The following is a 27,842-nucleotide window of genomic DNA, read 5'->3' as shown; positions in this document are numbered from 1 at the left end:
AACTCACCCTTAAATTGTTAACTACAACTAAATGATAGGCATTAGATTTTTAAATTAAAGGTCAATATCATTCAGCTCTTGAGTATGAATATTATGCACAAAAATGATCAATTAGGGTATTAATGTCAATTAACAACAAATTAGTTATAACTAACTTTTGAAAAATATCCAAAAACTTTAAATGCATAAAACTATCTCGATTTAAATTATTTTTCCGCATAACATATATCAAATTAAAGATAATTTATAAGGATTCTAACGAGATCCGACATGCATATGTTTCGATGTCAAAATTTGATAAAATTTTTGTAAATATTCATAAATTTCGTTTAACAACTTTATATCTATACACGACACATAATATGTCAATACTATGTTTGTACAGTGTCAATATGAAATTGTATTGACATTGTTATGTCTTTGTGTTGATGTATTTCATACACTGTATCGACATTGTGTTTCTAAACCTTAAATTGGATAGTCTATTATCTTTTTAATATTAAAAAATGAAAAACGAAATTATACATGACAAATTGTTGACCAAAAGATTTCTAAAATCTTATGGTGTTAAATTAGTTGTAGTTAGCAATTAAATGATGAGTTAGCAATTGATCATTCCCCTATTTATTATTTAGTTAAAATTATTTTTAATCTCGTATTAGTGTTTTTTTGTCCTAAAATACTTATAATTTTTGATCCATGCATCATAATTATTCTCTAGGTAACAAAATAAACTTTTAAATATTTTTGAAATCTAAATATTTACTGCTCTACTTGTATCGCTTTTGTATATAATATTTATGGTGATTTTGAATGTAAATACTAATATTTACAATAATTTTATATTTTTACATGAATAATACATATTTGCAAGCTAATGCATGTTTAAATTTTATTAATGAGGTTAGTGCTACTTAAATATTAATATAATATTATTTATTTTATTATTAAAAATAATATTAAATCTAATAAATATTAAATTAAGTATTTAATATTTAAATATTAAATATTAAATAAAAAAAATATTTTCTCTTAAATTATTTAAATATTTAGTGCCACTGAACATAGTAATATTTTCTCTTAAAATGCAAGCTAAGAAGTTAGTACATAGCAAATAAAATAAATAAAAAGAAAACTCTTTGCTTTCCTATGTTTTTATGTATAGTGACATTGTAAGAATATATTGTAGTACCTTTTTTTTTGTGACATGTAAGAATATATATACTCCTTCCGTTTCATAGTAATGCAAGCGTTTCTTTTTGGCACGGAGATTATAAAAAATTGTGTTAGGTGAATTATGTAAAGAGAGAGTAAAGTGTAAAATGAAAAAGGTAGAGAGATGTAAAGAGAATAAAGTAAGATAGAGTAAATTAGGTGTGAGAAAATGTGTTGACTTTTACTAAAAAGGAAAATGACTCTATTACACTATGGAAAATATTAAAATGGTAAAATGACTCTATTACTATGGAACGGAGGGGGTATATTTTTTTTTAGCATACTACTAATACTACGCATTCGTTTCCCTCAAATTTGGGTTTTTTTTTTCAAATGTACGATATTAATTAACAATTGCTGCCTATTGAAATTTTAACCAATTACTAGGTTGTACTACTACTACACATTTGTATTCATTAAATATGAGGTTCTACTAAATGTACGATATACTATTGATTAACGATGGTTGCCTATTGAGATTTTAACCGAATTTTACAATAGTCCTGTTTACTTTGCAAGTTATGTCAAAAAAAAAAAAAAATTTATATTAATTTCATATGTATTTATTTTATACTCCCTCCGTCCCACAAGAATGTACACTCTTTTCTTTTTAGTCCGTCCCACAAGAATATGCAATTTCTAATTTTGAAAACTCCTTTTTCTCTAATGATGTGAGACATTTTTTCCCACTAACAATACTTTAATTATTTTTCTTTCTACCTCTCTCTCATACTTTTTCAATTTATATTAAAACTCGTGCCGAACCCAAAATTCATATTATTTGAGGACTAAGTTATACTCCCTCCGTCCCAAATAATTCGACCCAGTATTCCATTTCGGGCCGTCCCACATAATTTGTCCCACTTCACTTTTACCATTTTTGGTAACTCATTTCTACTCACATTTTATTATAAAACTAATACTTTAAAAGTAGGACCAACATTCCACCAATTTTTTCAACTCACTTTCCATTAGGTTTCTTAAAACCCGTGCTGGGTCAAAGTGTCCCGAATTATTTGGGACAGAGGGAGTACGTATTCTCAACTGCAGGCAAAAAATTATTCTCCATAATAGTATTCTACATTCGGTAAAAGTATTGTTACATATACGCTAATTTTAATTAATATGCCCACGTGATATTTTGTTTACCATATGAGGACACGACACGACACGACACGCATGTATTTTAATAAAATCTGGAGAAGCTTAATTATCGTTTTCCAAAGTGAATATCGATAATTTAATGAAAATATTGACGTGTCTGGATTAAAAGAAAAAACGGTACTAGTAATATTTATTTGATAATTTATTTAAAATTTGATTTTCAGTGGCAGTATATAGAGATAGCAGAAGAGAAAGCTAATGTGGACGTGATTCGAATTAAGTGAAAGAAGAAAATAATTAAATCTGAAGAAGAAGGCGGCGGTCGTATCGTTTGTCGGATAAGAAGAGAGTAAAATGAATTTGGATGAATAGTAAAAAACAGATCATCCTTCAAATAACGACCCTTATCCCACACCCTACCCGCTTTCTATCTATCTTTGAGTAGCGTGCCCAAACCAAATACTCCTATATAACTATTCTTCTTCTTCTTCTTCTTCTGCTTATTGCCTTATTGCGTAACTTCTACATTTGCAATTCGATTTCACTCTACTTGTTCAATCATAGCTTGGATCATCTAATGGAGTCCACCGCTCAACGCCGCCTCAGATTGATCCAGACACATCTGATTCCCGACGCCGATGATTCGTCGTTTCCGATTTCCGCCAACCCCACCGCCGCTGAATTCTTTCATGGTACTACTACTTTCAAGTTCTGATTTTCCCTCTCATTTATGACCTATTCTTTTACTGTAGCAACACTTTTCCTTTTCGTGGAAAGCTATTGTTCATATTCTGGGATTTAGCTTTATGCAATTTAGTATTCGGAATCAATTTATACTATTGTTTTTTATGCTATAAACTTTTGATTCGATCGTCTTTATGGTTACCTCTACTTTGTTGAAGACGACTTAGTTGAAATAAATGGTCTTTGTTAATATATAAACTTTAACTAACATCTTTTCTCGCTTGCGGATTGGTGGTGTAACTGGGGGTGGATGTCACTATAGTGTACACTGTATTTGGTTCATTGATAGGGGCTACTGCATAGTTATTTGCACAGAATTTGGATAGTTGAAGATCATATAAGAGCAAAAATAAATACTACAACAAACTTGCCTTGATGGGGGCTTAAGCTCCTCCTACAAAAACAAGCAAATGTGCTACATCAGCTTTTATTTGGAGTTTAGTTATTTATGAAAGAGATTAATTGATAGGGGCTTAAGCACTTCTTTCTTCCTAAACCCTTCCTACAAAAAAAGGCAGATGTGCTACACCAACTTTTATTTGGAGATTAGTGATTGATGAAAGAGATTAACTGAGAGTGAATGATGTTTACACTCTCTTCTTTAAGGATTTTATGTATGTTCATTTGCACATTGGTAGGGAAATCCATAATTGGAATGCCTCCAACTTGCAAAGGCAGGCTGTCGTCCATGATATTTCATTATTTCTGACCTGAGGAAAATATTGTTACCTGATTGAGAGAGCTTTCCCTTGGAGTTTGAAACTTATGGGTTTCACTTGAAAGTTCATATATATTGTATTGCTAACTACGTTTTACCTTCTAAGAAGTTTATTACTGTTTGCACTCTTCTATTCTCGGTTTGGCTCAAGACTGACAGATTTTTATGTTGTACAGACCAGAAGTATAGTGTAGTTCTTCCCGAGAGACTGCAAACGGGGAAATGGAATGTGTACAGGTGGAAGATTTACTCTTTCCTTGTGCATGGTTCATATATGTTATTTTTGGGTAGACTTAGGAGCTCCTTTCCCTGCCAAATCTGTGCCTGACATATATACATTGATTCTTTCATTCAGATCTGCCCGTTCTCCATTGAAGCTTGTTGATAGATTCCCTGATCATCCAGAGCTTGGCACATTGCATGATATTTTTGTGTGAGAATGTTTACCCCTATATGTTTATTTTTGTTTTGGATGACTGAATACACATACTCAGTTTCATGTCTCCAGCTTATCCAGATTGTGATACCCATCCTCTAAAATTTGACCTTTCATTTAATTTGTTGGTGCATTCAGGCACTCAGTTGAAAGTTTCCAAGACTACAAATATTTGGGTACACGCATACGGATAGATGGGACTGTTGGAGAGTAAGTTTATTGGAAAACTTTTGCTTTCTAAAGTCAAAAGGAATAAAATGTGTTATTGACTTTATTACAAGAATGATGTATATATCCTTTTTTTATATGCAGTTACAAATGGATGACATATGGAGAGGCGGGTACTGCTCGATCAGCTATAGGTTCAGGACTTCGCCATCATGGATTACAATCAGTAAGTCAACTTCGTTACTTTCTTTTCCCATTCTATCATTCCGCTTGTGTGGTACTACTAGTTAGTATCTGTATTCACATTCATCCACTCGGACCTTTTGCATATCAAAATACTTCAAAATAAATAGAAACAGAGATTTTTGGGGACTAGACTTAGTTTTTGTGAGGTTCTTACAAAGTCCTAAGGACCCTTTTATCGGCGTATTTTATTTTGTTAGTTCCACCCATTTTCTTCTATAAAAGTTAACCTGAATATTATTTTCTTTTATACCTGAATTTTTCTCTCTTTAAAACACTGACGTATTTTTCCTGGAGCAGGGAGCTTGTGTTGGACTTTATTTTATTAATAGGCCAGAATGGATGATTGTGGATCACGCCTGTTCAGCATTTTCGTACATATCAGTTCCTTTATATGACACCCTTGGTGTGTAGGTGTAAATCAGTTAAGCCTTCTCTACTGTAGTCAATTCCATTGATTTTGTATTCTTCTGATGTATTTACAGGGCCTGATGCTGTTAAGTATATTGTGAATCATGCTGAGATACAGGCCATTTTCTGTGTGCCAAGTACCTTAAACACGGTGAGTCTATTCTTAACATCTCTTTTCAGTTATTGAACTTTTAGGTTGGTTGATTACAGGAATTCTATGGCAAACCGCTATGCATATCGCTAAACACTTGTTTCTCGTTGCATCTTCTGCATATCCTTTTGAGATTGAAAGAAAAGGTCATGAAGATGCCCCATTTTGTATCTATATCTAATCAAATCATGTTACAAATTGAATCATCCATGTCAATTTTATGTTGCAATATGTAAGTTTGCATTTTTCTTATCATGCTGCAACAGAACAAATAGTATGCAACATGTAATTCTCCATGTTATTTACACGAGTCTCCTGATTTTAAATGTCTCTGTGTAAAAATTGCAGCTACTGAGCTTCCTGTCAGAGATTCCTTCCGTACGCGTAATAGTGGTATCCCAATACACATACTTTAATTACTTAAATTTTTGTACAGCATTATTCTTTTCTTCATGTCCTTTTGACCTGTAGTACTCGATTCATGAATGCCACAGGTAGTTGGAGGGGTAGATGAACATCTACCATCTCTACCCTCTGCTGCAGGAGTCAAGCTTGTGTCATATACAAGGTTACTTAGCCAGGTATCTATAATATCTTACGATTTTCTTTTTCTGATGCTATTTTACCACTTCTTTTTTAATACGATGTAAATTTTTGGAGTGTGCACCTTCAACAGTGACCACCATCTCATGTATTGAAATGCACTGTTATGTGTGATCGTTTCATAAATATTCAGTTTTCTATTATTAAGTTAATGGCTAGCTTTAAGCCTTTGATTACAATAGCATTCCCAAAACACCAGTTTCCCTGCTCTGTGAAATTCTTATCTACCGTATGCTGTGCAGTGCTTCAGTTCATGTGGTTCTAAGATGAACCAAGACACTCACATGTATAGAGTTGTGTGTAATATATTATTATGAGGAAAAAAGTGGGTAGAAAAGTTGTTTGCATGCTAGGTGGGCCTGTGGAGTTGATTCTGGGGGTCCTCGGGGAGCTGGAATTAGGAGGAGGGGTCGGGATGTGGTGGTGGTTCAATCTGTGTGGTGGTGGTTCAATCTGTGTGACTGTGTCTAGAATGATGGTGCTGGAAGCATTTTTCAATTGAAATTATTTATACATAGATAGTGATACATTTAAACGCGATGTCTTATTTATCTTGGTTTTTATGCAATGTTAAGTTACAATGATCAGAAAGAGGAGTACCATTATAAAATAAAACAGTTGTATTTGTTTGAACTGTATTGTTCTCCCCGAGAATAGGTAGTTCATTTGTCAAGTTACTTAGGATCATTGAAGATTTGTCATTAGGTAACTACTTTATGCTCACTTCTTTTTGGAACAACAACATTTTACCCATGAATAGAAAGAACTTTTTATCTTAGGCTCTACTTTCTTGCTGATGGCTTCTTTGCCTACACCTAACTCTCACTGGTCCTAATACAGATTCACACACTATCATGGCAGTTGACTTTTTTACCTGATGAAAATTTTTATTTGCTTACAAATTATGGTCGGTTGGTAAAAGGTTGATTATAATACCCTAAAATTGTTGAATTTAGGGTCGCAGTAACATGCATCCATTTTGCCCCCCCAGACCCGAAGATGTAGCCACTATATGCTATACGAGTGGTACCACTGGGACGCCAAAGGTAGGTCTCTCGCTTGCGGTCTTCATATACAACAGTTGAGACCTATTAAAACATTTTTTAAAATGTATTATAGCTCTTCTTTTTACTTCTTTTCTTCCAATAGGGAGTTGTTCTATCACATGGAAACTTGTTATCAAGTGTTGCTGGCATGACTCTTTCTGTCAAATTTTATTCGTCAGATATGTGAGTTCTCTTGGAATATGATGAGTAATTTTCATTCTTGTGATCTCAACCCATATTACGTCTGACTATACATGTTAATCAGTTACATATCCTATCTCCCCTTGGCACACATATATGAACGAGCTAATCAAATCATGTCAGCATATTACGGAGTTGCTGTTGGCTTCTATCAGGGGGTATGTGATTCCTAATTTCCTAGATGTAATTTGTATATTTTGCTTCAATCCTGTTCTGCCTACAAAACCATTGTTTCTTTACTGTTTGCACTTCCCATTTCACCTTACATATTAAAGCTAAAGATTCACATTAGAAAGATAAAATTTCTCTCTTGCACTCCCAGAGACTCTGTTGCTTTCCAACTGCACAGTTGGATATTCCTTGTATGTCTCTGAAGGGGTTCAATTTATCTGAAAGGGATGGGTGATAGGAGTAGGCAAGTAAAAAATTTGGATAATGATATGACCAGATGTTCTTGCATTGCTATCCTCCTGACATGAAAGTATACTTCTACTCCTGGTTGTCGTGATAATAACTTTGATTTGCAACCTCCCAACCTCCTGTTGAGTGAACTGGTTGGAGTAAATATTTTATATTTTACAAATTTCCAATTAGTGGGTCTTGTATACACTAATTGGCTATGGTTACTGTGCACGAGTAAAAGTAGGGGTTTGCAAATAGGACCAGGACACGACATCTGATTTTTCATACGGTGAATGAGCTCGTTGGACTTAAATAATTTTTCTTATGGTGAACTGAGCTCGTTGCACTTGTATAATTTCTTTTATTATTCAGGAGCTTTACATGTGAAGTTGTTTCCTAATTTACAGGATAACTTGAAATTGATGGATGACTTAGCTGCTCTAAGGCCCACTATATTTTCTAGTGTTCCTCGTCTGTACAACAGAATATATGCTGGGTATATCTCTTCAGTATTAAGAAATGATTGCTTTGTACTCTTCTGCTCAAGTGTCAAGGTGTTCTGGTTTTCTATTTCGTATCTTATGTTTTGTTTCTTACAGAATAATTAATGCTGTTAAGTCTTCTGGTGTGCTGAAAGAGCGGTTATTTAATGCAGCCTACAATTCTAAGAGACAAGCTGTAATGAATGGTATGCCATTTGATTCCTTTGTTCTTGTTAACAATCTGTTTCTAAATACTCATTCATTTATATCTGATTGTCAGGTCGAAAACCATCACCTATGTGGGATAGGCTGGTATTCAATAAGATAAAGGACAAACTTGGAGGCCGTGTTCGTTACTTGACTTCAGGTGCTTCCCCGCTGTCTCCTGATGTGATGGAGTTCTTGAGGGTGTAAGTTAAATTTCTAGACACTCCAGTAGTCAGTGTCACTCAAGATAAGTTTCAGTATTCACACTTCTGAAAACATGGCTTCTATGTATAGGTGTTTTGGCTGCCAAGTGATTGAAGGTTATGGCATGACAGAGACTTCATGTGTCATCAGCACTATGGATGAGGGTGACAACTTAACTGGTCATGTTGGTTCTCCCAACCCTGCATGTGGTAAGTCATTGATAGAGATTTGGATATATCACATTATAACGCATATTCATCCCATATAATGTGGCAACTGGCAAGGATTTTATTCATCCTTGGTTGGAAATATTTTGTAAAAGGGAAACAAGAAAGACTATGCTAATACTTACTTTTGTATTTTTTATTTCAAGCTTGTTCTAGAATTTGACACTTATGCATCAAACTGGTTTTTCATGCCTCCAGAAATAAAGCTTGTTGATGTTCCTGAAATGAGTTATACCTCAGAGGATCAACCTCATCCTCGCGGGGAGATCTGTGTCAGAGGACATATAATTTTCCAAGGCTACTATAAAGATGAAGTTCAGACGTATTCACCTAACACTTGGAATTTGAATTTTCCAGATCATGTTTGGATGTTAAAAATGTTACTTAATCTTGATTGACTTTACAGGAGAGAAGTGGTCGATGATGAAGGTTGGCTGCATACAGGAGATATCGGACTATGGCTACCAGGTGGGCGCCTCAAGATTATTGATAGGTAAGTTATCATCTGTTAACCCTCCAAAACGAAAGAGAAAGGAACATTCTTGTGATCTTGTTCAATACCACCTGGGTCACATAGTTCTTGTTCACTGTCGACAGGAAAAAGAACATTTTCAAGCTGGCACAGGGCGAATACATAGCACCTGAGAAAATCGAGAATGTGTATGCAAAGTGTAAATTTGTTGCACAGTGCTTTGTGTACGGTAAGAAAACAATATTGTAGTACTTGTTTATTAAGTCAAGTTCTCACTTATTCATTCAGCTGAGGAGCCTATTTTTGTAGGTGATAGCTTGAACTCCTATTTAGTTGCTGTGATCTGCGTGGATCCTGATGTGCTAAAGGATTGGGCGGCATCAGAAAACATTAAGGTAATGAAGCCAATGCTACTGGTAACTATCACTAAAACTTTTGTTGTTCTGAAACTACTATAAGCTTATTTTGATCAGCTTTCTTCAGTGGGTTCTGCCCCTTTGTAAGAGAAAAATAGCAAATAATCTCTGAATAAAATGATCGATAGTTGGAAGTACTGTCACTGGTATTGCTATCATTCTCCCTCAGTAACTTCCATGCTAAATCATCTGTGCAGTATGATGATTTAGGACAACTTTGTAACGATCCAAGAGCAAAGGCTGCTGTGCTTGCTGACATGGATGCTGTTGGAAGAGAAGCTCAGGTATTGTTGTCCTTGTAGGTGTTATTCGGTCAGCAGGGCTTAAAAAAATTAGACTTCACCTTTGGTTAATTAATTGATGCTCTTGTTTTGACACAGTTGAGGGGTTTCGAATTTGTGAAAGCCGTAACCTTAGTGCTGGAGCCGTTCACTGTGGAGAATGGCTTGTTGACTCCAACCTTTAAGGTAAAATTGTGGTGGTGTAAATAAAAAGGTTTAGTTGAAGTTTGATTGATTTTGTTGTAATTTTGGTGGTGCATGTGTATCAGGTAAAACGGCCTCAAGCAAAAGCATATTTTGCGCAAGCAATAGCAGGCATGTATACGGAGCTTTCGACAGCTGATCCAACCGGGGCTCCACAAAAGATGTTGTGACACTCTTTCTACATCTTGTACCAAAATTTGAAACTCTTCATCCAATCTCTACAATCTCAGTTTATGCATTTTTGTTTGGTTCATCTGGGGAGCTTTAATCTATAGATTAAGTCGGCTTTGTGTGCTGCAACTTGATTTGTGAATATATTCATGTGAAATCAATTCACAATTAATCGTATCACGAGGAAGACTATTAACCAAAAAAATCGAGGACTTTCAACAAATAAAAAATAAATTAAATTAAAATAACTAGAAAAAAAAAGGACTTGGGAATCCACAGCAATTATGCACGATGATTTTTGCACACGGAGAGATTATACATGCTTCATTGATATACTTTAAAGTTAAGAATGGGATATATTTTTATGTACTTTTATCAAATGGCCTACGTGTATGGATATTGTTGTCCGCTTCTACACATTTAGATATTACTATAAAAATAAAAATGATTAAAGTATTTTTATTGAAAAATAGGAATTGGAGGTAAAAAAAACTTTTAAATTATATTTGAGAATTTTCTTTTGATATGAGATTAAAAATTCATATTTAATATAATAAGTGAAGAAATAATAAAATAAAATAGAATAAAGAGTAAAAGTAATTTCAAAAGTAAAAAAATGGATGTAATCTTTTAGAGCATCCACAATAGCGGCTAGCCCATCGGCTAGCCGATTCGCGTCGCTAGCCGAATTATTGAAATCGGCCAGCCGCGAATCGGAAAAAAAATCGGCGTGGGCTAGCCGATTTGAGGGCGTTGGCCGCCATTGTGGCGTGCCGATCGGCCAACGCCAATTTCTCGTTTTTTTTTTTTTTTTTTTAAAACCTATATATACGCGATTTTAGTTTCATTTTCATTTGCACCACTTGTTTTTACGAGTTTTCTCTCTCTCTAAATTTCTATACAAGAGCAACATCGAGCGATGAGTAACGCAGGTGGTAGCAGTGGTGGTAGTGGTGGTGGTAGTGGTGGGGATACTGAGGAGTACGAACGGCAGATGAACGAGGCTATGAAGGCCAACATGAACCGCGAGCTAGAGCGTTACATACAAAGGGTCGAACAGCAGGCGGTACCTCACCCTCCACCGGTTGTCCACCGCCGAGCAGTGATTGATCGGGATCACGTAGCTGTTGGAACATATATACTAAAAGCATTTTTCGAGTTTATTTTGAATTTGATAAATTGCTTGTATATTGTAAACACTCTTCATTTAATGAGAATAATAAATGTTTTCTTCATACTGTGTATTTTACTTTAATGGGTATTGACCGTATTTAATTATATATTAAATTATATAATTAAAGCGGCGGAAAGTAAAATCAGTCTAAGTCTTCTACATTGAAGGTTGGGTCGTGGAACAGGTTATCACAGTAGGTGGCCCAACCGGTACCTTGTAGAAGTAAAACTTTTTCACAACTTAGATAGGCTTTGGCTACCTATCGTGAAAGGTTGCAGTGTCCATCCGAAAAGTCGTCTTTACCTTGAGAATAACTAGTGACACTGGTGTGGTATAGCATTGAATGGATCTAAAGTATAGACACGTCTTTGTTGCTATCTACTGTAAGACGATGTCTTGGAGATTTAATATTTCCTAATCTTTGTATTAATATAGGACACACGTTATTTAATCATACGCTGCTTTGACTTATCAATAGGTGCGGGTTTTTCGTAACCCAATATTCCTGATATCTTGGGTAGTAGTAATTAATAACTAGTATGGTGTCAGTTTTATTATTACATTGAATTGTGTGCCCGCGTGGTTTGACTATATCCCCAAGAGGTGTTCGAGAGAAGTTCTATTATTCGGAAACCCGGCCGTTTTGGATTTAATCCAAGAATAAATAGAAAAGGAAAAGTATATTTTGATATACATCTCGTACTAGACAAACTCTTGGAAATAAAAAGATATTAATTAATTTAAAGTCTATAGCAGACTACAAATTAATTAATGGATATAGAAAGTCTTAGACATGGGAAATAATATATTAAAGAGGTCAACCCGGATTGCTTGTAATCACGGATTGGATGGGCGGTCAGTATTTCTTCGATAGTGGCACAAGAAATATTCCATTGGCCTTATATTGAATTATGGGTTATAATTTAATTAGTAAAGAAGATCCAATTGGGGAGGCCCAATCCAAGCCCCATAGATCCCTAACCTAGCCCATCATAAACTCTATAAATAAGGATGTAAGGAGAGGAGACAAATACACATTACACAAAACCTAAACCTAGCCTCCAAGCTTGCAATTTTCGAGCTCCTCACTAATAGGAGATTTCGAAATTTGCATAGTGTGTGCAATTGGTTTTTCTTGTCTTCTCCTTCAAGTTCCTTATAATTTCTAAGAGATTCCTCCCACAAGGAATTTAGATCTATAGAGTTAAGGGTCATAGGCTAGAAGATCTTTGGTCTTGCATTCACAATCAAGCTTCAAGATCTACACGTGGAGAAGTAGCAAGCCACTTCGATTCTTTGGAGAATCATTGTTGTAAGTGCTGGGGTTTGGAGCCCCTTGCACAGCGTAAGACATGTACAAAACAAATAAATCAGATACGGATCTATTTGACCGATTATGCGATTAATCAATTCACATGTTAAACAGATAATTGCATGCTAGAACGCAAATAATTCATGCTCATAGAAAGTAAATCCTAAACATGAATACTACGGTTTAAAGTTACCGATTTGATTCTCCAAAGAATCGACGATTGCTTGCGCCTTCTCCACGTGATGATCTTCAATACTAGACCACAGATCTTCTGACTGGTTCCCGAACTGTATCTCGATATTAGGGTGGGCTGATCTTATCAAAATACTAGGACTCGAATAAAGAAGACAGAAGAAATCCTTTTGGGAATAGGTGAAGAATTCGAAATCCTCCACAGCTGGAGAGTTCAAAATTTTCGAAAATTTTGAGAATAAAAATTGTGATCATTCTGTCTCCTTTATTCTCCTATTTATATTAAGTTCCTTTTGGGCCCAGACAGGGATCTATGGAAGGTTTTGGATATGGGCTCCTCCAATTAGTTTTTTATTAATTAAATTGAACCCCAATTTAATATAAGCTTTTAATTGGAATATTACGAGCAGCCACTACAGAAGTAATATTGCACTCCCCATCCAAATCCGAAATTACAAGTAATCCGGGTTTCCACTTTTATTATTTATTTCCCGCGCCTAAGATATAAATGTCCATTAATTAATTAATGTCTGCTATGGACTTAATTAATTAACATCTTATTAATTCCAAGAGTGGACTTAACAAGAAACACTTATTTATTATTCATACAGTAATAAAACTCCAACTGGCCAGTTTTACGAATAATAAAACCTTGTTCGAGCTCCTCTTGAGGACATTATCAAACGAGACTCACCTCGCGCACGATTCAACATAATAGCAATCCTAGCACCGCTAGATATTAATCACCACTACCCAATATATCAGGATTATTGGGTTGCGAAAAACCCGCACCATTTGATAAGTCAAAGTAGTGCATAATCAATACCGTATGCTCAATGCTAACGTATGTAGATTAAGAAATAGTTATTTATCAAGACCTAGTCTTTCAGTAGATAGCATAAAGACACGTCTTGCTGTTAGATCCATTCAGTGCTATACCACACCAACGTCATCTTATTTCAGAAAGGCTTAGAAATAATCGGACTGACATTGCAACCTTTCACGATAGGTAGTCTAAACCTATCTAGGTTGTGAAATTCTTCTTTGTCTTTTGCAAAGCATTGCATAGAACCGACTGTGTTACCTTAAAGTGGACGACGCCCACAACCAGTCTACTAAGCAAAAGACTTAGACTTTGTTTGCTTCTTATACATTCAAATGTTTATAAAACATCTTCTAAATGCACAAGCAAACACAATGTAATAATATACTGATTCTATTCGTGCGAAACTGCTCGAATAATACTGAATCGTGTTAAAAGTGGATTATAGAGTTTTACGCATACAAGCAAGATTCTATTCGAGCGAAACTTGCTCGAAACATGCTTTTCAGTATACCAAACCTAACAGTAAGTATTCAACATCATAATTTAATTTAAATTATGTGATTAATTGCGCAATAATATGTCTCTACATGTTTTAGCATGAAATTGAATCGACCCACATAATCACCTAAATAGATTCTTTTGTGGATTTATTTAATTTGCAATTTCCGCTGTGCGATTATCCCCAACAGTAGCTGCACATCAGCGGCTATATGACGACTACTTCGCTCCGGACCCGCGGTTTCCAGCAAACATGTTCAGGCGGCGATTTAGAATGCGCAGGGAGTTGTTTATGCGTATCGTTGACGCTTTGGAGCGTCGATATCTTTATTTCTGCTTCAGGCACGATGTGGTTGGCAGACCCGGCCACACCCCTATCCAAAAGTGCACGACAGCAATCAGGCAGTTGTCCTATGGAGGCGCGGCAGACATGTGGGATGAGTACCTCCACATCGGTGAGACGACTGCTCTGGAATGTCTGAAGTTTTTCTGTCAGGGCGTGATTCAAATTTTCGGTGAGCAGTACCTTCGAAGCCCTACCCCCCAAGATTGTCAGGATCTGATGTAGATGCACGGGGAGCAGCATGGGTTCCCTGGGATGTTAGACAGCATAGATTGTATGCATTGGGAGTGGAAGAACTGTCCAACTGCCTGAAAAGGGGCCTACACGACCGGCTACAAGCCTCGAGGCCGTAGCTGATTACCGGCTGTGGATCTGGCATGCGTATATTGGGGTAGTCGGGTCGAACAACGACCTCAACGTCCTCAACTCATCGCCCCTCTTTAACGAGAAGTGTCAACCGTCTCATTTGTGGCCAACGGCAACCGGCATGATATGAGCTACTACTTGGCGGATGAGATATACCCTATGTGGCCTGTCTTTGTGAAGACGATCAGGCACGCGGCGGATGACAAGAAGGCCTACTTTGCGGAACGGCAGGAGTCGGCGCGCAAGGACGTGGAGCGCGCATTTGGTGTGCTCCAGTCTCGATGGGCGGCAATTAAGGGTCCAACGCGTTTGTGGGATGTCAAATGCGTTGCTGATATAATGTACGCCTGCATTATCATGCACAACATGATCGTCGAAGACGAAGGCGTACAACTGACTAGTTGGGCCAATGACGATGAAGCCGGTCCAAGCCACGGAACGGCCACCCCTAGCGTACGACGTGGGGTACCTCACGATGAAGTCGGCCGCCTCCAGGAATATGCCGACCAAGTGGATGCTCATATTCAACTCCAAAAGGATATAATTGAAGAGTTGTGGGCACGGAAGACTGCACGGCGATAGTTTTTTTTCTTTATTATGTAATTTATTTTTTTAAATGAATGTATTTTTTAATGCAATTAATGAATTTTCCCGTATATGTCTCGTAAATTTAATTCCGTAATTTAATCGTAAATTTAATTCTGTAAATATAGTTATTTTTGAATTATTTTTATTGCGACTATGGCTGGCCTAAACTAGCCTATTTGAATAAAATGATGATGTGACGGGTAGATTTTTTAGTGCCTTATTCTTATTCTTATTCTTACTGTGTGGATGCTATTAAAGGTCATGTAATGTCTGAATCCCACTAGAAATCTACACCCAAACCGAAGGCGGAGAAACGCACACGAACAAAATTGTCATCCGCACCAAAACTTTTAATGGGCTGCTGCGGCGACGACGACGACGATGCACCAGCGCACGACCTCCTCCAGCCGCTGTGTTCCTCATCCTCCGCCGACACCACCATCTCGCCCCTCAATTCCAATTTCTCCGCCCTCCTATGCAAGGATACTCTCCGCGCCATACTCCAGAAGCTATCACTCTCCGATCTCGCCCGCGCCGCTTGCGTCTGTCGCCTCTGGCACGCGGTAGCCTCCGACAACCAGATGCAGATTCAAGCCTTCATTTCCCCGTGGAAGCTTCGACACATGGTCGGAAAACCTACCTCTAGCAGCTTCTGGAGAGACAATTCCCTTTCCAAATTCGCCATCTCTCACCGCCTCTCCCGCAGCGATTCCATTGCTAGCCTAGCTGTTAAGTACACCGTTCAGGTATTCTATGGCTGCGAATTGTGATTATGCACGAACCCAGTCAATATGATTAGTTTAGAGGAATACGATTACCTTTACATTTTTAGATGTTATCTGATATATGAGGTTAAAGGCCAGTCACTTATGATCAATTTGTGATTGAGATTCCTGAGAATTTGTGGCTTGAGACAAGCTTAAACTCCTAATCTATTTAACTGTCACAGCTGTGAAATGCTTTTGAACTTCTAAATTTTCTTATTTTTCTTGTGTTTATGAAATGAAAAACATTGATGAAGATGTCAATGCTCAAAGGTTTGAACTTTGAAGCAATATATAGAATCCCACACTGATCAAATATATATCACTCCAAGTTCTGTCATCAGAATTGGGCTTAATTTGTGTTATACGAATCACTAATGATAGTTCTGTTTGTTGGTCTTGTTAAATTTTCTTTTTCTCCTTAGGTCTGAGATACAGTGTATTATAAAATCCAAAGTTTTTATGTTATTTTAATAAATGCTTGGTTTGTTTTCATGCCCATATCAAATTACATCAAGATATGCACTCATTTTTTCTTTGCTGAGCAGATGCATTCATCTGTACAGTTCTTAGATTGATTTACAAGGTTGTAAGACTTTACACTGCGATGAGCATTGATGATTATCCAACCTTGACAGGTTATGGGCATCAAGCGCTTAAACAACATGATGAGTGACCACGGGATATACTCCAGGGAGCGTCTGCTGATCCCTGTTAGCAACCCAGAAATACTCGTAGATTCCACATGCTACATAGAAGTGGACACTCATGCAAAGAGAGAGGTTGCGGTACTGTATCTAGAGGGTGGGCCTGACAGTAATCTGAATTCAATGCTGCATAGGCTGACCACTGAACGAGGCAAAAAAAGGGTGATAGACTCATTGAAGAGGAGCATGCATGTCGATGATGGCACTGCTCTATACTACTTATCCATATCGAATGGTGATCCTAGAGCCGCTCTTACACAATTCTCTGATGATGTGCGCTGGGAGAGGCAGGTTAGTCTCGCATAATCTGTAATATAAAGCGGTGTGATACTGTGTTGTGCTAGCAACAATCGACTTTGCATTACTGGGATTCATCGGTGTTTCAGTATATATAGAATCCCATTTACCTGGATTGAGGAATAATTTTCTTTATCTGAGCTAACTAAGAAGCTTGGGGAAATTATTCAAAGTTGTGCTTATATGTATCTGCTATTTCATGTTCTCATAGATCTTGTCCACATATGTAAGTTGTGACTCTTGGTGTGTATGTACTTTTAACTTATACATCGATTTGTAAATAGTGATAAGCTCGTTCCGTACCATAGAAACTGCAGTTTTTTTCTGCAGTTTTCTGAATTGATGATTATTTACCAGACCTCATTTCTATGTTTTTAACTGTTACTTATTCCCCCGTGATAACTTGACTTTAAAGTTCAAATTCGTGGTATGAGAAAACAAAATCACTATTTAAAACTGGTGCAACTCCATCAAAATTAAAAGTGCAACTCCAAAATTTCTCCATAATTCTCAATGTTGCTTTGCATGAACAATTAAATATGTTGAATTTTAGAGTACAGTATTTCGCAATTTGAAGAAAAGCTTTTAATTTTTCATATGCAAGTGTTTTGAGCTATTGCATATCGATACCCCAAAGGCCCAAACTTTATAATGTTGTTGCCACTCAAGTTCGGGTATTTCTGCAATTGGACTAGGCCAATATATATAAATACCACTCCAGATAAGTAAACTTCGAAAATATAGGCTATAGAGTATGAATATTAGATAATGAGTTCAAGATGATAAGCTTTTGAATTGAAATTGAGAATGGAAATTTTAATTTATACTAATACTCCCCCCTGTCCCACAATAATTGTCACTCTTATTATGAGCACGAGTTTTAAGAAATCTAAAGGAAAATTGTTTGGAAAAGTTAGTGGAATGTGAGACCTATTTTTTTATATTTTGGTTTTGTAATAAAACGTGAATGAAGTGAGTTAGTGGAATGTGAGACCAATTTACCATTTATGGTAAAATGAAGTGTGACAATTATTGTGAAACGGATCAAAATGGAAAAGAGTGACAATTATTGTGGGGCGGAGGAAGTAGTAAGGGTACTATTATATCCCTTTATTCTCATGTGGATGCTTTGCTAGCACCAACTTGCAGTAACGGCCCCTTAGTAATTATGGATCCAAAAACAAACACATGCATATAATCAACTAGAAATTATTGTTTAGTTATTGCACGGAACGCGAACATGAAAGCGTCGGTTTAGATTGCAAATTATCTAAAAATTTTACCATTATTAACCCTTTTTTAATTTGGGGACAAAAATTGGACGAATAAAAAAATACAGAATTGGCTATAAATCGTCAGTAAACCTATAAATGTATCGTAGTCCTATTAAAGATAAATTAGATACATAGTCATTTTCAAAGTAGTGGAGAGTGACGACGATTAGCAGTGGTTGGCTAGTAGGAGTAGTTTTCTTTTCTCGAACAGGAAGTGTTTGGATTAGGCTCAACAGAATAATAGTACAACTAATGTCAATCATTTTTTTTTCCAGCGCTTCTTTTTGTTCTTTTGATTCAGAAATAGAAATAGATATCAATTCATTTTAACTGCTTCATTTGAAGGGTCCAATTGGAAATAGATATTATTCTAATTCTTGTGGTTGTAGCCATCACCTATTAAAGCATAACAGAATGACCTGAAAAAGTTTCCAATTAATCCTTCATGCTCCATAAAAAAATAAAATTAAAAAGACCTTACTCCATATTCGTGTTCATTGATTAATTCTAACAACCTTTGTATCGATCTTATGTTTACACGACAAACTTCAATAAATATAAAATAGTTTATGAAGCATTATCTAGCTGTCTCCTCACCAACGATGGTCGTCGTTGAACAAATTCAACTTTTTCTACACTGACCATTGTAGGAATTATGTTATACTAGAGAATAATTTTATTATCTGTCACTATAATTCGCTAAACTCCAATCAGATAATTTTAAACTAGTCGTATGCGTTTCAATCTTGACGGCTTTGTAAATTGCAAAGTAATTTCGCATTGAAAAACAAGCAAGGAAGAAAATGAGTCCATCAAATTATCACTTTGCGAATACATTATTTAATTGAATTTCAAGGGGAAAATTGTGAGATATTAAAAGGATTCAAGGACAAGAAAACCTTGTACTTATACTACATTTTTATTCTCACATGCATCATATTTATTTCAACAGTGGTTTAATATAGGTAGGTAGGTGAGGTGAATTTAATTCCCTATGTCTGCATCACAACAAACTCCTAGCATGTCACTTTATTACCATAATCTTTTTTGTTTTTCGATTCATAAAATAAAGATGTAAACATATTGTGCAATTTCCCTCTCTATTTTGATTAACGTCCATTTATTACACAAATATGGATTTTTGATATTTTTATTTTTTACACAAATATGGAGTTAATTACTAAATGCACACATTTGGATAGTGATACTACATACATGGTAAATATAATTACAAATTACACTTTTTTCATATATATACTTCCTTTAACATAATCAAGGTTTGATATCACTTGATATACAAAAAACTTGATTAGATTTAAATGTAGATTCAGCGGAGTCCATACCGTTGACCGACGACTAGTCAACCTTCAATAGTACATAGTATAGTAAATGAATATTGAATGGACAAACTGTAGGAGTATTTTAATTCTATGAATAGCAAGTAAAACTGTTCTAGCCCCAGTGGGAGGAAGACGATAAAAAAAAATTAATTATTTAATAATTTAAAAGTTGTTACAAAACAAATAAATGAATAAATTATAAGGTGACAAGTCCACTTATTGCAAAGGCCACTAAAGTTACCTTATATTCCCAGACAAGAACATTAATACAAATCCACTTACATGGAATTTGGTTCTACATTTACGTTGGTTTATTTACGTAAAAATGACACTCCCCAAAAATAAATTATTAACAATATTATCGTTCACACTGGAATTTTCGTTGAAGGAAAACAAGTCAACACCACTCTACTAATATAAGTATGACTTCTCTTGTTGATCACTCTCACTCCCAATCCTCACATTTATTACCAGTAAACTGGCGAAGAAGCCATGGGCGATAAGAAATCCAAGTACGACGAGGAGAATGGATGCAAGCTCAAGGGAGTGGTGGTTCTCATCAAGAAGAACCTGCTCGGGGTGAACGACGTCGCTGCCTCCGTCATCGACCGAGTTGACGAGATTCGGGGCAGGAAGGTCGCGCTCCGCCTCATTAGCACCGCCGTTGATCCAGATTCTGATGGTACGTATCTATCCATCTATCTATGTATGTAGCTGCATCTCTACCGTTGATTTAATCAGTACTCCATGTATATCCACAGTCTACGGTTGAGATGTAGACCTTCAACTGTCGGTGCTTCATTCATGTTATACTCATGAAACTACAGTCATGATTGGATGATTGGATCCCTTTTTGAAAAAGGAGGACTGGGTTGAGTGGCTTATATAATTTTTTATGCTTTTTTTTCTTTTTCTGCCAAATTACTATCGAGGCTCCGAATTGGGTGACTATCGAGATTTTGTTTTTTTGATGTTGACTTCATTTAGACGTTGCGAATCTATGGTCTTGTATGTGATTTTTGTGTGTAAATAAAACAAGCCTATTATGATTGTCTGTTAGATGAATAGTTTCAGCAACTATTCTTGAATAACTGACCTTCAAAAATTGCAAAATCACCGACTCCTGTTTGTTATGAGAGCAGAAAGTTGCAAAGGCAAACTTGGGAAGACAGCACATCTGGAAGACTGGGTCACGAAAATCACCCCTATGACAGCAGCTGCGACGTACAATGTGACCTTCGAATGGAGCAAGGAGATGGGCTATCCAGGGGCATTCACAATCGCAAACTTTCACCATAGTGAATTCTACCTCAAGAACCTCACTCTTGAAGACGTTCCTGGTCATGGTCGCGTCCATTTCATCTGCAATTCTTGGGTTTACCATGCTGAGCGCTACAGCAAAGACCGTATATTTTTTGCCAATCAGGTAAAACAAAATTCGTACGGCATGTCAAATATATTATAACAAGCTACCTCCACTAACTTTATATATGAAGCTGCATCAAATGCTAAAATTTGTTTCTGTGCGATATCAAGTTCATATATGTTCTTGAGCCAAAATCAAACAGAATTTGCATGTCAAACTTTACAATTAAACAATTTGCTTTATTTCAGTAAAAGTAATGTTGGGCCCGTGACATGTGTTCTATATAAAGAAGAAAATAACCTTTTGTTGCAGACATATCTCCCCAGCCAAACGCCACCACCACTTCGTGGTTACAGAGAAGAAGAATTGGAGAATCTGAGAGGAACTGGAACAGGAAAGCTTGAAGAATGGGATAGGGTGTATGACTATGATGTGTACAATGATTTAGGTGAACCTGATAAAGGTCCCGAGCATGAACGTCCCATTCTTGGGGGTTCAACTGAATACCCATATCCTCGCAGAGGAAGAACAGGCCGGCCTCTGCTTTTATCTGGTAAGAGGTTAAGCATGAAACCGAGAAGAGATTACCATGTTTAGATGCATTCTGATATTGAAAGATGCTATGCATTTAAGCATCTAAGTATGAACCAGAAGTATTTAATAACTGACTACTTTGTAGATCCCAGAATCGAGAGCAGGATACCATTATATAACAGCTTGAGCATCTATGTCCCAAGGGATGAAAGGTTTAGTCATCTGAAGATGTCAGATTTTGTAGCATATGCACTAAAGTCAATATTTCAGTTCCTGGCGCCTGAGTTTAAGGATCTGTTTGACAAAACTCCCGACGAATTTGACTCATTTGAGGAAGTGCTACAGCTCTATGATGGTGCTTCTGCAGTAACTAATGTAACTTTGTTGGAGAAAATTAGACATCACATACCTGTAGAAACGATAAAGGAGCTACTCAGATCAGATGGAGAGAAAACATACAATTTTCCATTGCCACAGGTCATCAAAGGTAATATTAGTGGAAAAGATATGTTGAATATGTAGACATGGGCATGTATTAATTTAAGAAATTAAGAGTCATAACCTTTTACTTAAACTAATTGGTTATTTTCTTCGTGGAGCAGAGGATAAAGATGCATGGCGATCTGATGAAGAATTCGGTAGAGAAATGCTGGCTGGAATCAATCCTGTCGTTATCCAACGCCTCCAGGTAAACAAAGTTTCCTGCTCGTTATCTTTTTTCCTATGAAAAGGGAGCAGCATCGGATATGAAGCTTTGAGTAAACAAAACAGAATGAAACACAAAACACAGAATTTGCTGAATAACTTTCATGTGCTGAACTGCTGATAATGCTAAATGAAAATGAAAATGAAAACAAAGAATAACACAGGGTTGTGTTAATCATATTTGTTTAACCTATGAGGTTATAAGTGTTACAAGATCGATTATTAATACGATTCTGCTCACAGGAGTTCCCGCCAACAAGCAAACTAAATCCAGAGCTATATGGAAGGCAATCCAGCAAAATATCAGAAGAGCATATAATACACAATCTAGAAGGCTTGACTGTTGCTGAGGTAAAACTAAATCGAACTTGATTGCATGGATGATTTATATTATCAATCATCGACTTAAGTGATTGGGGTGCTTATACATATAGGCAATCCGGAACAATAAGCTGTACATATTAGATCACCATGACAGCCTGATGCCATACCTGAGGAGGATAAACACTACTGCTGCAAAGACTTATGCAACAAGAACAGTTCTTTTCTTGAAAGAAGATGGAACACTGAGGCCTGTAGCAATTGAATTAAGTTTGCCACATCCAGAAGGAGATCATTATGGTGCAGTAAGTCGCGTATGCACCCCAGCAGAAGATGGAGTTGAAGGTGCCATCTGGCTGTTGGCGAAGGCTTATGTAGCAGTAGATGACTCTGGATATCATCAGCTCATAAGTCACTGGTAAAGTAGTTAACAAAGCTGCAAAAACAAAAAAATAGGCACATCATAATCTTTCATGACTAAAGTTTAGAACCTTTTCTCCTCTTCTCATCTCAGGTTGAACACTCATGCATCAATTGAGCCATTTATTATCGCCACCAACAGACAGCTGAGCGTACTCCACCCAATTCATAAGCTTTTGCAGCCTCACTTCAGAGATACAATGAATATAAATGCACTAGCTCGTCAATCCCTGATATGTGCTGGAGGGTTTGTTGAGATTACAGTTTTTCCAGGAAAATATTCCTTGGAGATGTCATCTATGGTTTACAAGGACTGGGTTTTCCCAGAACAATCACTTCCCGGAGACCTTATAAAGAGGTACATTTAGATTGAATTCTACAATATGATACTATTGTCATAAGATTGCAAATGGTAATAGATTAAAAAATGCTAAGGCACTGTCAAAATCAATGCTCTTTCATAGCCTTGCATCAGAATTTTGTAAAAGCTCAATGAAAAGAACTCTACAGCTTTCTCAAAGGTTTGAACTTACATCTCTTGCTAACTCTATCTACAAATTTTCAGAGGGGTGGCAATCAAAGACTCTAGCTGCCTGCATGGTGTGCGCTTACTGATACAGGATTATCCTTATGCTGTTGATGGACTCGAGATCTGGGGAACAATCAAAACATGGGTTCAGGACTACTGCAACATTTACTACAAGACTGATGAAATGGTTCAGGAAGATCCTGAGCTTCAGGCATGGTGGACTGAAATACGAGAAAAGGGACACGGAGACAAGAAAGACGAACCCTGGTGGCCAAAAATGCAGTCCCGCGAAGAGCTTATAGAGTCGTGCACCACTATCATATGGGTGGCGTCTGCCCTTCATGCAGCATTAAATTTTGGACAGTACCCTTATGGAGGGTACCTGCCAAATCGTCCGGCTACTAGCCGGAGATTCATTCCAGATCTAGGCACTCCTGAGTATGAAGAAATGAAGTTGAATCCTGAAAAGGCTTACTTGAAAACCATCACTTCCCAGATGCAAAGTGTGCTTGGCATCTCCCTTGTAGAAATTTTATCTAGGCATTCTTCTGATGAGATTTATCTTGGACAGAGAGACTCTCCTGAATGGACAGCAGACACAGAGGCCTGCAAAGCATTCGAAAGGTTTGGGGAACGCTTAAAAGAGGTAGAGCAAAAGTTCATCGATTTGAACAATGACAAGAGGTGGAGGAATAGGTCGGGGCCAGTGAAGATGCCATACACTTTGCTGTACCCTAGCAGTGAGATTGGACTGACAGGCAGGGGAATTCCCAACAGCATCTCTATGTAACTGTTAGTAGCATTTTATTTCCCCAGTCTTGCTTGCTAGGATTTGTCAAATAAGGTTGCAAATGTTATCTGTAAAACTCCTGTTGAACTATATGGCTAGCTTTCAAATTCTGTTTAAAAGGAAAGTGAATATGCATTTGGAAACTATGATTTTGCATGAATCGGCTGTCCTTGTCTCAAGTACAAGGAGACTCGTACAGATCTTTCAATAGTTTTTCCAAGTGATGCAACGTGCTGTAAATGAGGCTTCTTTCTGGGTGAGAATAGTCTCCAGCTACAAACATATTTTTACTCCTTCCCACTTCAATCCAACTACAACCTGCTGGCTTTTTCAGATCTCTCGTTTTCATCATCTTTCTCATCTCCAACACCCCGTCCCATCTAGCATCAGCAGCGTACATATTTGACAAAACCACGTAGTTTCCTATGTCAGTGGTTTCAGTTCTTAAAAGACGTTCAGCTACAATATGACCTGTATCCACATCATGGTGGGCTCTGCAGGCACCAAGAAGTGTACCCCATAAATTGGCATTTGGTGCAACCGGCATGTCAGTTAGAAAGGATAATGCTTCCTTAATTTTACCGGCCCGACCGAGGAGATCCACCACACATGCGTACTGCTCCATGCTTGGTTCCATGTGATGCACCTGATCTATTGAATTAAAAACTGATAATCCTTCATTAATAAGACCAGCATGACGACAAGCAGATAAAACAGCAGTGATCACAACATGATCCGGTTTAATACCACACTTGAGCATAAAGTCAAAGACCTTAATTGCTTCCTTGCTCATTCCATGCATAGCGAATCCTCCAACCATAGCCGTGAACACAACAAGGTCTTTCTGTGGAGTTGATTGATAAAGTTTATATGCAGCACTTATGTTCCCGCATTTTGAGTACACATCTATAAGAGCTGCCATTAAATGAGCATCATTGAAGCAAGCCCTAATTATGTAGCCATGACACTGTCTCAGCAAGTGCACTGAAGCCATTTGACCACAAACAGGTATTACACTCACAATTGTCATGGGATCAGGCCTTAATCCATGATGCTGTAACTCATGAAACAAGCGGAGAGCCTCACCAGGACACTCGTTCTGGGCATAACCTCGGATCATAAGATTCCAAGTGGTAATATCTCTTTCAGAAATACTATGGAAGATAGTATTTGCATCATCTAGCGAACCGTTTTCAACGTATCCTGAAATCATTGAGTTGCAGGTGACCACATTCCTCTTTCCAGATAAGTTATCAAACAGTTTTGATGCGTATTCCATATTTTCACATTTGGCATATGCATCAAGCAGTGCATTTCCGAGAGTGGGTTTCGTATCACCATGCAGAACACCGGATCTCAATGAGAACCCATGTGTTTCTTTAACATTGTTAATTCTGGAAAGAGATGCATAAAGCTGTACCACAGTTAAGATAGTGATGGCATCAGGTTTTACTCCTTCCACAAACATCAAACACAAGAGATCAGCAAACTGAGTTGTAAGTAGATTTAATGCAAGAGCATCAAGCATGGTATTCCATGATATCAAATCCTTTTCACGGATAAGTGAAAATGTTCCAAATGCTGCATCTATCCGGCCACATTTTGCATAAAATTTTGTAAAAGCATTTCCAATGGATGTATCCTTGTTTAAAGCTGGCTGCCGCAAAACATACCCGTGTATCTCCTTCCCCACTTGCAGATCATTTAACTGGGCACAAACAGGAAGAATGCTGATAACAGTGATGGCATCCAGTCCAACCATCTTCACGCAAACAAAACGACGAAATGTCTCCAACGCTTTCAACCACTGACCATTTGAAGCATACCCAGCAATGATTGAATTCCAGGAAACCGAGTCTCTGAACTTCATTCGATCAAATAAAGACTCTGCTTCTTGTATTCGACCAACTCTCAGATAGAAGCTCAAAATAGCATTAATCACCGTTGTTTCATCTTCCAAATCAGAGCGCCTCAATACATAGCCATGGATCTCCTTTCCCAATCTGTCGCAACCAGTCTTCCCCATAGCAGCACAAATAGGCAGAACATTTGCAATGGTGGCATAGTTAGGCATCACCGGCCCTCTAATCATCTCAGTGAAAAGTTGAAAAGCATCTCCCATAAGCTGATTCTCTGCTAAACCTGCAATTGCTGCATTGTATGAAACTACATCTCTATCAGAAATTTCTCCAAAAACAACGCACGCATCCAAAACAAGTCCAGATTTTGCATACATCGACACTAGAGCATTGCCTACCAATGTCTGCGATTCCATCCCAGACTTTATCGCATAGGCATGAACACTCCTCCGAGCACCCCGGGTTCCGGAGCGGGTGCAGACAGGAATGACAATAGCAAGAGTGACGGCACTCGGTTTAGGATCGCGCACAGCACGGAGCATGTTGAAAAACCTCATAACCGTGTGATCGTGGCGGGCGGAACCCGCGAACCCAGACAAGAGAGTGTTCCAAGTGACGGTATCTGGGTCAGGTATTTCGTCGAACAGCTGGCGGCAGTCATCAAGAACTCTGCATTTGGCGTACATGTTGAGCAAAGCTTTCGAAATCAACTGGCAAGAAACATGCCCTTCTTTAACAACATGAGCGTGTAGAGATTTCCCCAATTTGATACCTGATATTGGCGCACATGATTTAAGAACATCGGCTAAAACTTGATAACTGGAGTCATAGTTTCTCCTTTGGAGTAAGAGGGAAAGAGCTTCTTTTACTGCACCCATAGCCGTGGAAACCTAATTAGTCAGCGTATACCAGCGTCAAAGCCCTCACTTTTCTGTAATTCACTGAATTCTTCTGTGTCAAGATTTAAAAAAAAAAAAAAAAAAAAAAAAAAAAAAAAAAAGATAAATAAATTCAGGGCTAGGGCAAATGTGGATGGTTTTGGACGGATGCTCGAAAACGGTAAATAGAAATGTCCATACGGAAAGTAATTATTCCAACGTGTACACATCGATTTCCAAGCTAATTTTTGTTGGGAAAAGGTACAGTATAAGATAAAAAATAAAAATAAAAATAAAAACTGGGAAAAACATGTTCTAGGACATTATTTATTGCTGCAGTCTGCCGCTCTCCTCCTCCGGCCATGGCGCTCCTACTTTCGGCCAGCTTCTCGATGCCGCACTGTTCCCGCCAAACTCAATTTCAGGTGACCTCAACCTATTCCAACTAACAACTTTGTTTTTTTTTTATCAACAAATTCCAAGAGTTGCATTATATCAGAACAAGAGAAATGAGAAAACAAGCCTATTTAATTTTAAATAACGTATATATTTGCGGCGCTTCTCTAATTGACCAAGTATTGGATATCACTTTGTTGTACTACTATGTTTTGATGTTTGAGCTTAAAATGTAAACTGTAAATGTCTTTTGAGTT

The 27,842-nt window shown here is 37.2% G+C and overlaps 4 protein-coding genes across 5 annotated transcripts; 3 read left to right on the top strand and 1 right to left on the bottom strand.

The window, feature by feature from the left end:
• Positions 1-2,736: 2,736 nt before the first annotated feature.
• Positions 2,737-10,188, top strand: LOC125222834 (long chain acyl-CoA synthetase 6, peroxisomal-like). Its single transcript, XM_089062730.1, has 23 exons — positions 2,737-3,011; positions 3,958-4,018; positions 4,137-4,214; positions 4,356-4,427; positions 4,530-4,611; positions 4,929-5,034; positions 5,114-5,190; positions 5,539-5,583; positions 5,685-5,771; positions 6,750-6,839; positions 6,943-7,022; positions 7,105-7,198; positions 7,850-7,938; positions 8,042-8,130; positions 8,205-8,334; positions 8,426-8,544; positions 8,761-8,884; positions 8,969-9,055; positions 9,160-9,263; positions 9,344-9,429; positions 9,648-9,734; positions 9,831-9,917; positions 10,001-10,188. Exons 1-23 carry the CDS (start codon positions 2,897-2,899, stop codon positions 10,103-10,105), a joined length of 2,094 nt encoding a protein of 697 aa, XP_088918856.1. The 5' UTR covers positions 2,737-2,896; the 3' UTR covers positions 10,106-10,188.
• A 5,497-nt stretch (positions 10,189-15,685) lies between these two features.
• On the top strand, positions 15,686-17,536 carry LOC125221938 (peptidoglycan-binding LysM domain-containing protein). Its single transcript, XM_048124285.2, has 2 exons — positions 15,686-16,151; positions 16,808-17,536. The coding sequence occupies exons 1-2, from the start codon at positions 15,759-15,761 to the stop codon at positions 17,180-17,182; spliced, it is 768 nt and encodes a 255-aa protein (XP_047980242.1). The 5' UTR covers positions 15,686-15,758; the 3' UTR covers positions 17,183-17,536.
• Positions 17,537-20,219: 2,683 nt separating this feature from the next.
• Positions 20,220-24,595, top strand: LOC125221936 (putative linoleate 9S-lipoxygenase 5). Its single transcript, XM_048124281.2, has 9 exons — positions 20,220-20,469; positions 20,930-21,213; positions 21,466-21,706; positions 21,833-22,174; positions 22,290-22,375; positions 22,636-22,743; positions 22,827-23,131; positions 23,228-23,491; positions 23,699-24,595. Exons 1-9 carry the CDS (start codon positions 20,280-20,282, stop codon positions 24,450-24,452), a joined length of 2,574 nt encoding a protein of 857 aa, XP_047980238.1. The 5' UTR covers positions 20,220-20,279; the 3' UTR covers positions 24,453-24,595.
• SLG1 (Tetratricopeptide repeat (TPR)-like superfamily protein) lies at positions 22,883-27,686 on the bottom strand. 2 transcript variants are annotated; one of them, XM_048124283.2, is made up of 2 exons: positions 27,084-27,258; positions 22,883-26,980 (listed from the first exon to the last, which is right to left on the bottom strand). In XM_048124283.2, the coding sequence occupies exons 1-2, from the start codon at positions 27,098-27,100 to the stop codon at positions 24,628-24,630; spliced, it is 2,370 nt and encodes a 789-aa protein (XP_047980240.2). In that variant the 5' UTR covers positions 27,101-27,258; the 3' UTR covers positions 22,883-24,627. The 2 variants fall into 2 exon arrangements, with proteins under 2 accessions (XP_047980240.2, XP_047980239.2); XM_048124282.2 differs by having other exon boundaries at positions 22,883-27,686.
• Between the last annotated feature and the right edge of the window lie 156 nt (positions 27,687-27,842).

This window comes from Salvia hispanica, chromosome 1 (genome assembly GCF_029641045.1).
Source record: "Salvia hispanica isolate PSC_SH4W2 chromosome 1, Shi_PSC_v1, whole genome shotgun sequence".
In the NCBI taxonomy this organism is placed as follows: domain Eukaryota; kingdom Viridiplantae; phylum Streptophyta; class Magnoliopsida; order Lamiales; family Lamiaceae; genus Salvia; species Salvia hispanica.
This window is presented reverse-complemented; position numbering and strand designations above follow the sequence as displayed.

What these genes read in the sequence shown, in the direction of transcription:
- LOC125222834 (XM_089062730.1), top strand. Translation starts at nt 2,897, where the DNA reads ATGGAGTCCACCGCTCAACGCCGCCTCAGATTGATCCAGACACATCTG. An exon ending in GGGAAATGGAATGTGTACAG is followed by an intron (nt 4,019 to 4,136) that starts GTGGAAGATTTA and finishes TCTTTCATTCAG; the next exon opens with ATCTGCCCGTTCTCCATTGA. An exon ending in ATAGATGGGACTGTTGGAGA is followed by an intron (nt 4,428 to 4,529) that starts GTAAGTTTATTG and finishes TTTTATATGCAG; the next exon opens with TTACAAATGGATGACATATG.
- LOC125221938 (XM_048124285.2), top strand. Translation starts at nt 15,759, where the DNA reads ATGGGCTGCTGCGGCGACGACGACGACGATGCACCAGCGCACGACCTC. An exon ending in CTGTTAAGTACACCGTTCAG is followed by an intron (nt 16,152 to 16,807) that starts GTATTCTATGGC and finishes CAACCTTGACAG; the next exon opens with GTTATGGGCATCAAGCGCTT.
- LOC125221936 (XM_048124281.2), top strand. Translation starts at nt 20,280, where the DNA reads ATGGGCGATAAGAAATCCAAGTACGACGAGGAGAATGGATGCAAGCTC. An exon ending in GTATATTTTTTGCCAATCAG is followed by an intron (nt 21,214 to 21,465) that starts GTAAAACAAAAT and finishes CTTTTGTTGCAG; the next exon opens with ACATATCTCCCCAGCCAAAC. An exon ending in CATCAGCTCATAAGTCACTG is followed by an intron (nt 23,132 to 23,227) that starts GTAAAGTAGTTA and finishes TTCTCATCTCAG; the next exon opens with GTTGAACACTCATGCATCAA.
- SLG1 (XM_048124282.2), bottom strand. Translation starts at nt 27,189, where the DNA reads ATGGGTGCAGTAAAAGAAGCTCTTTCCCTCTTACTCCAAAGGAGAAAC.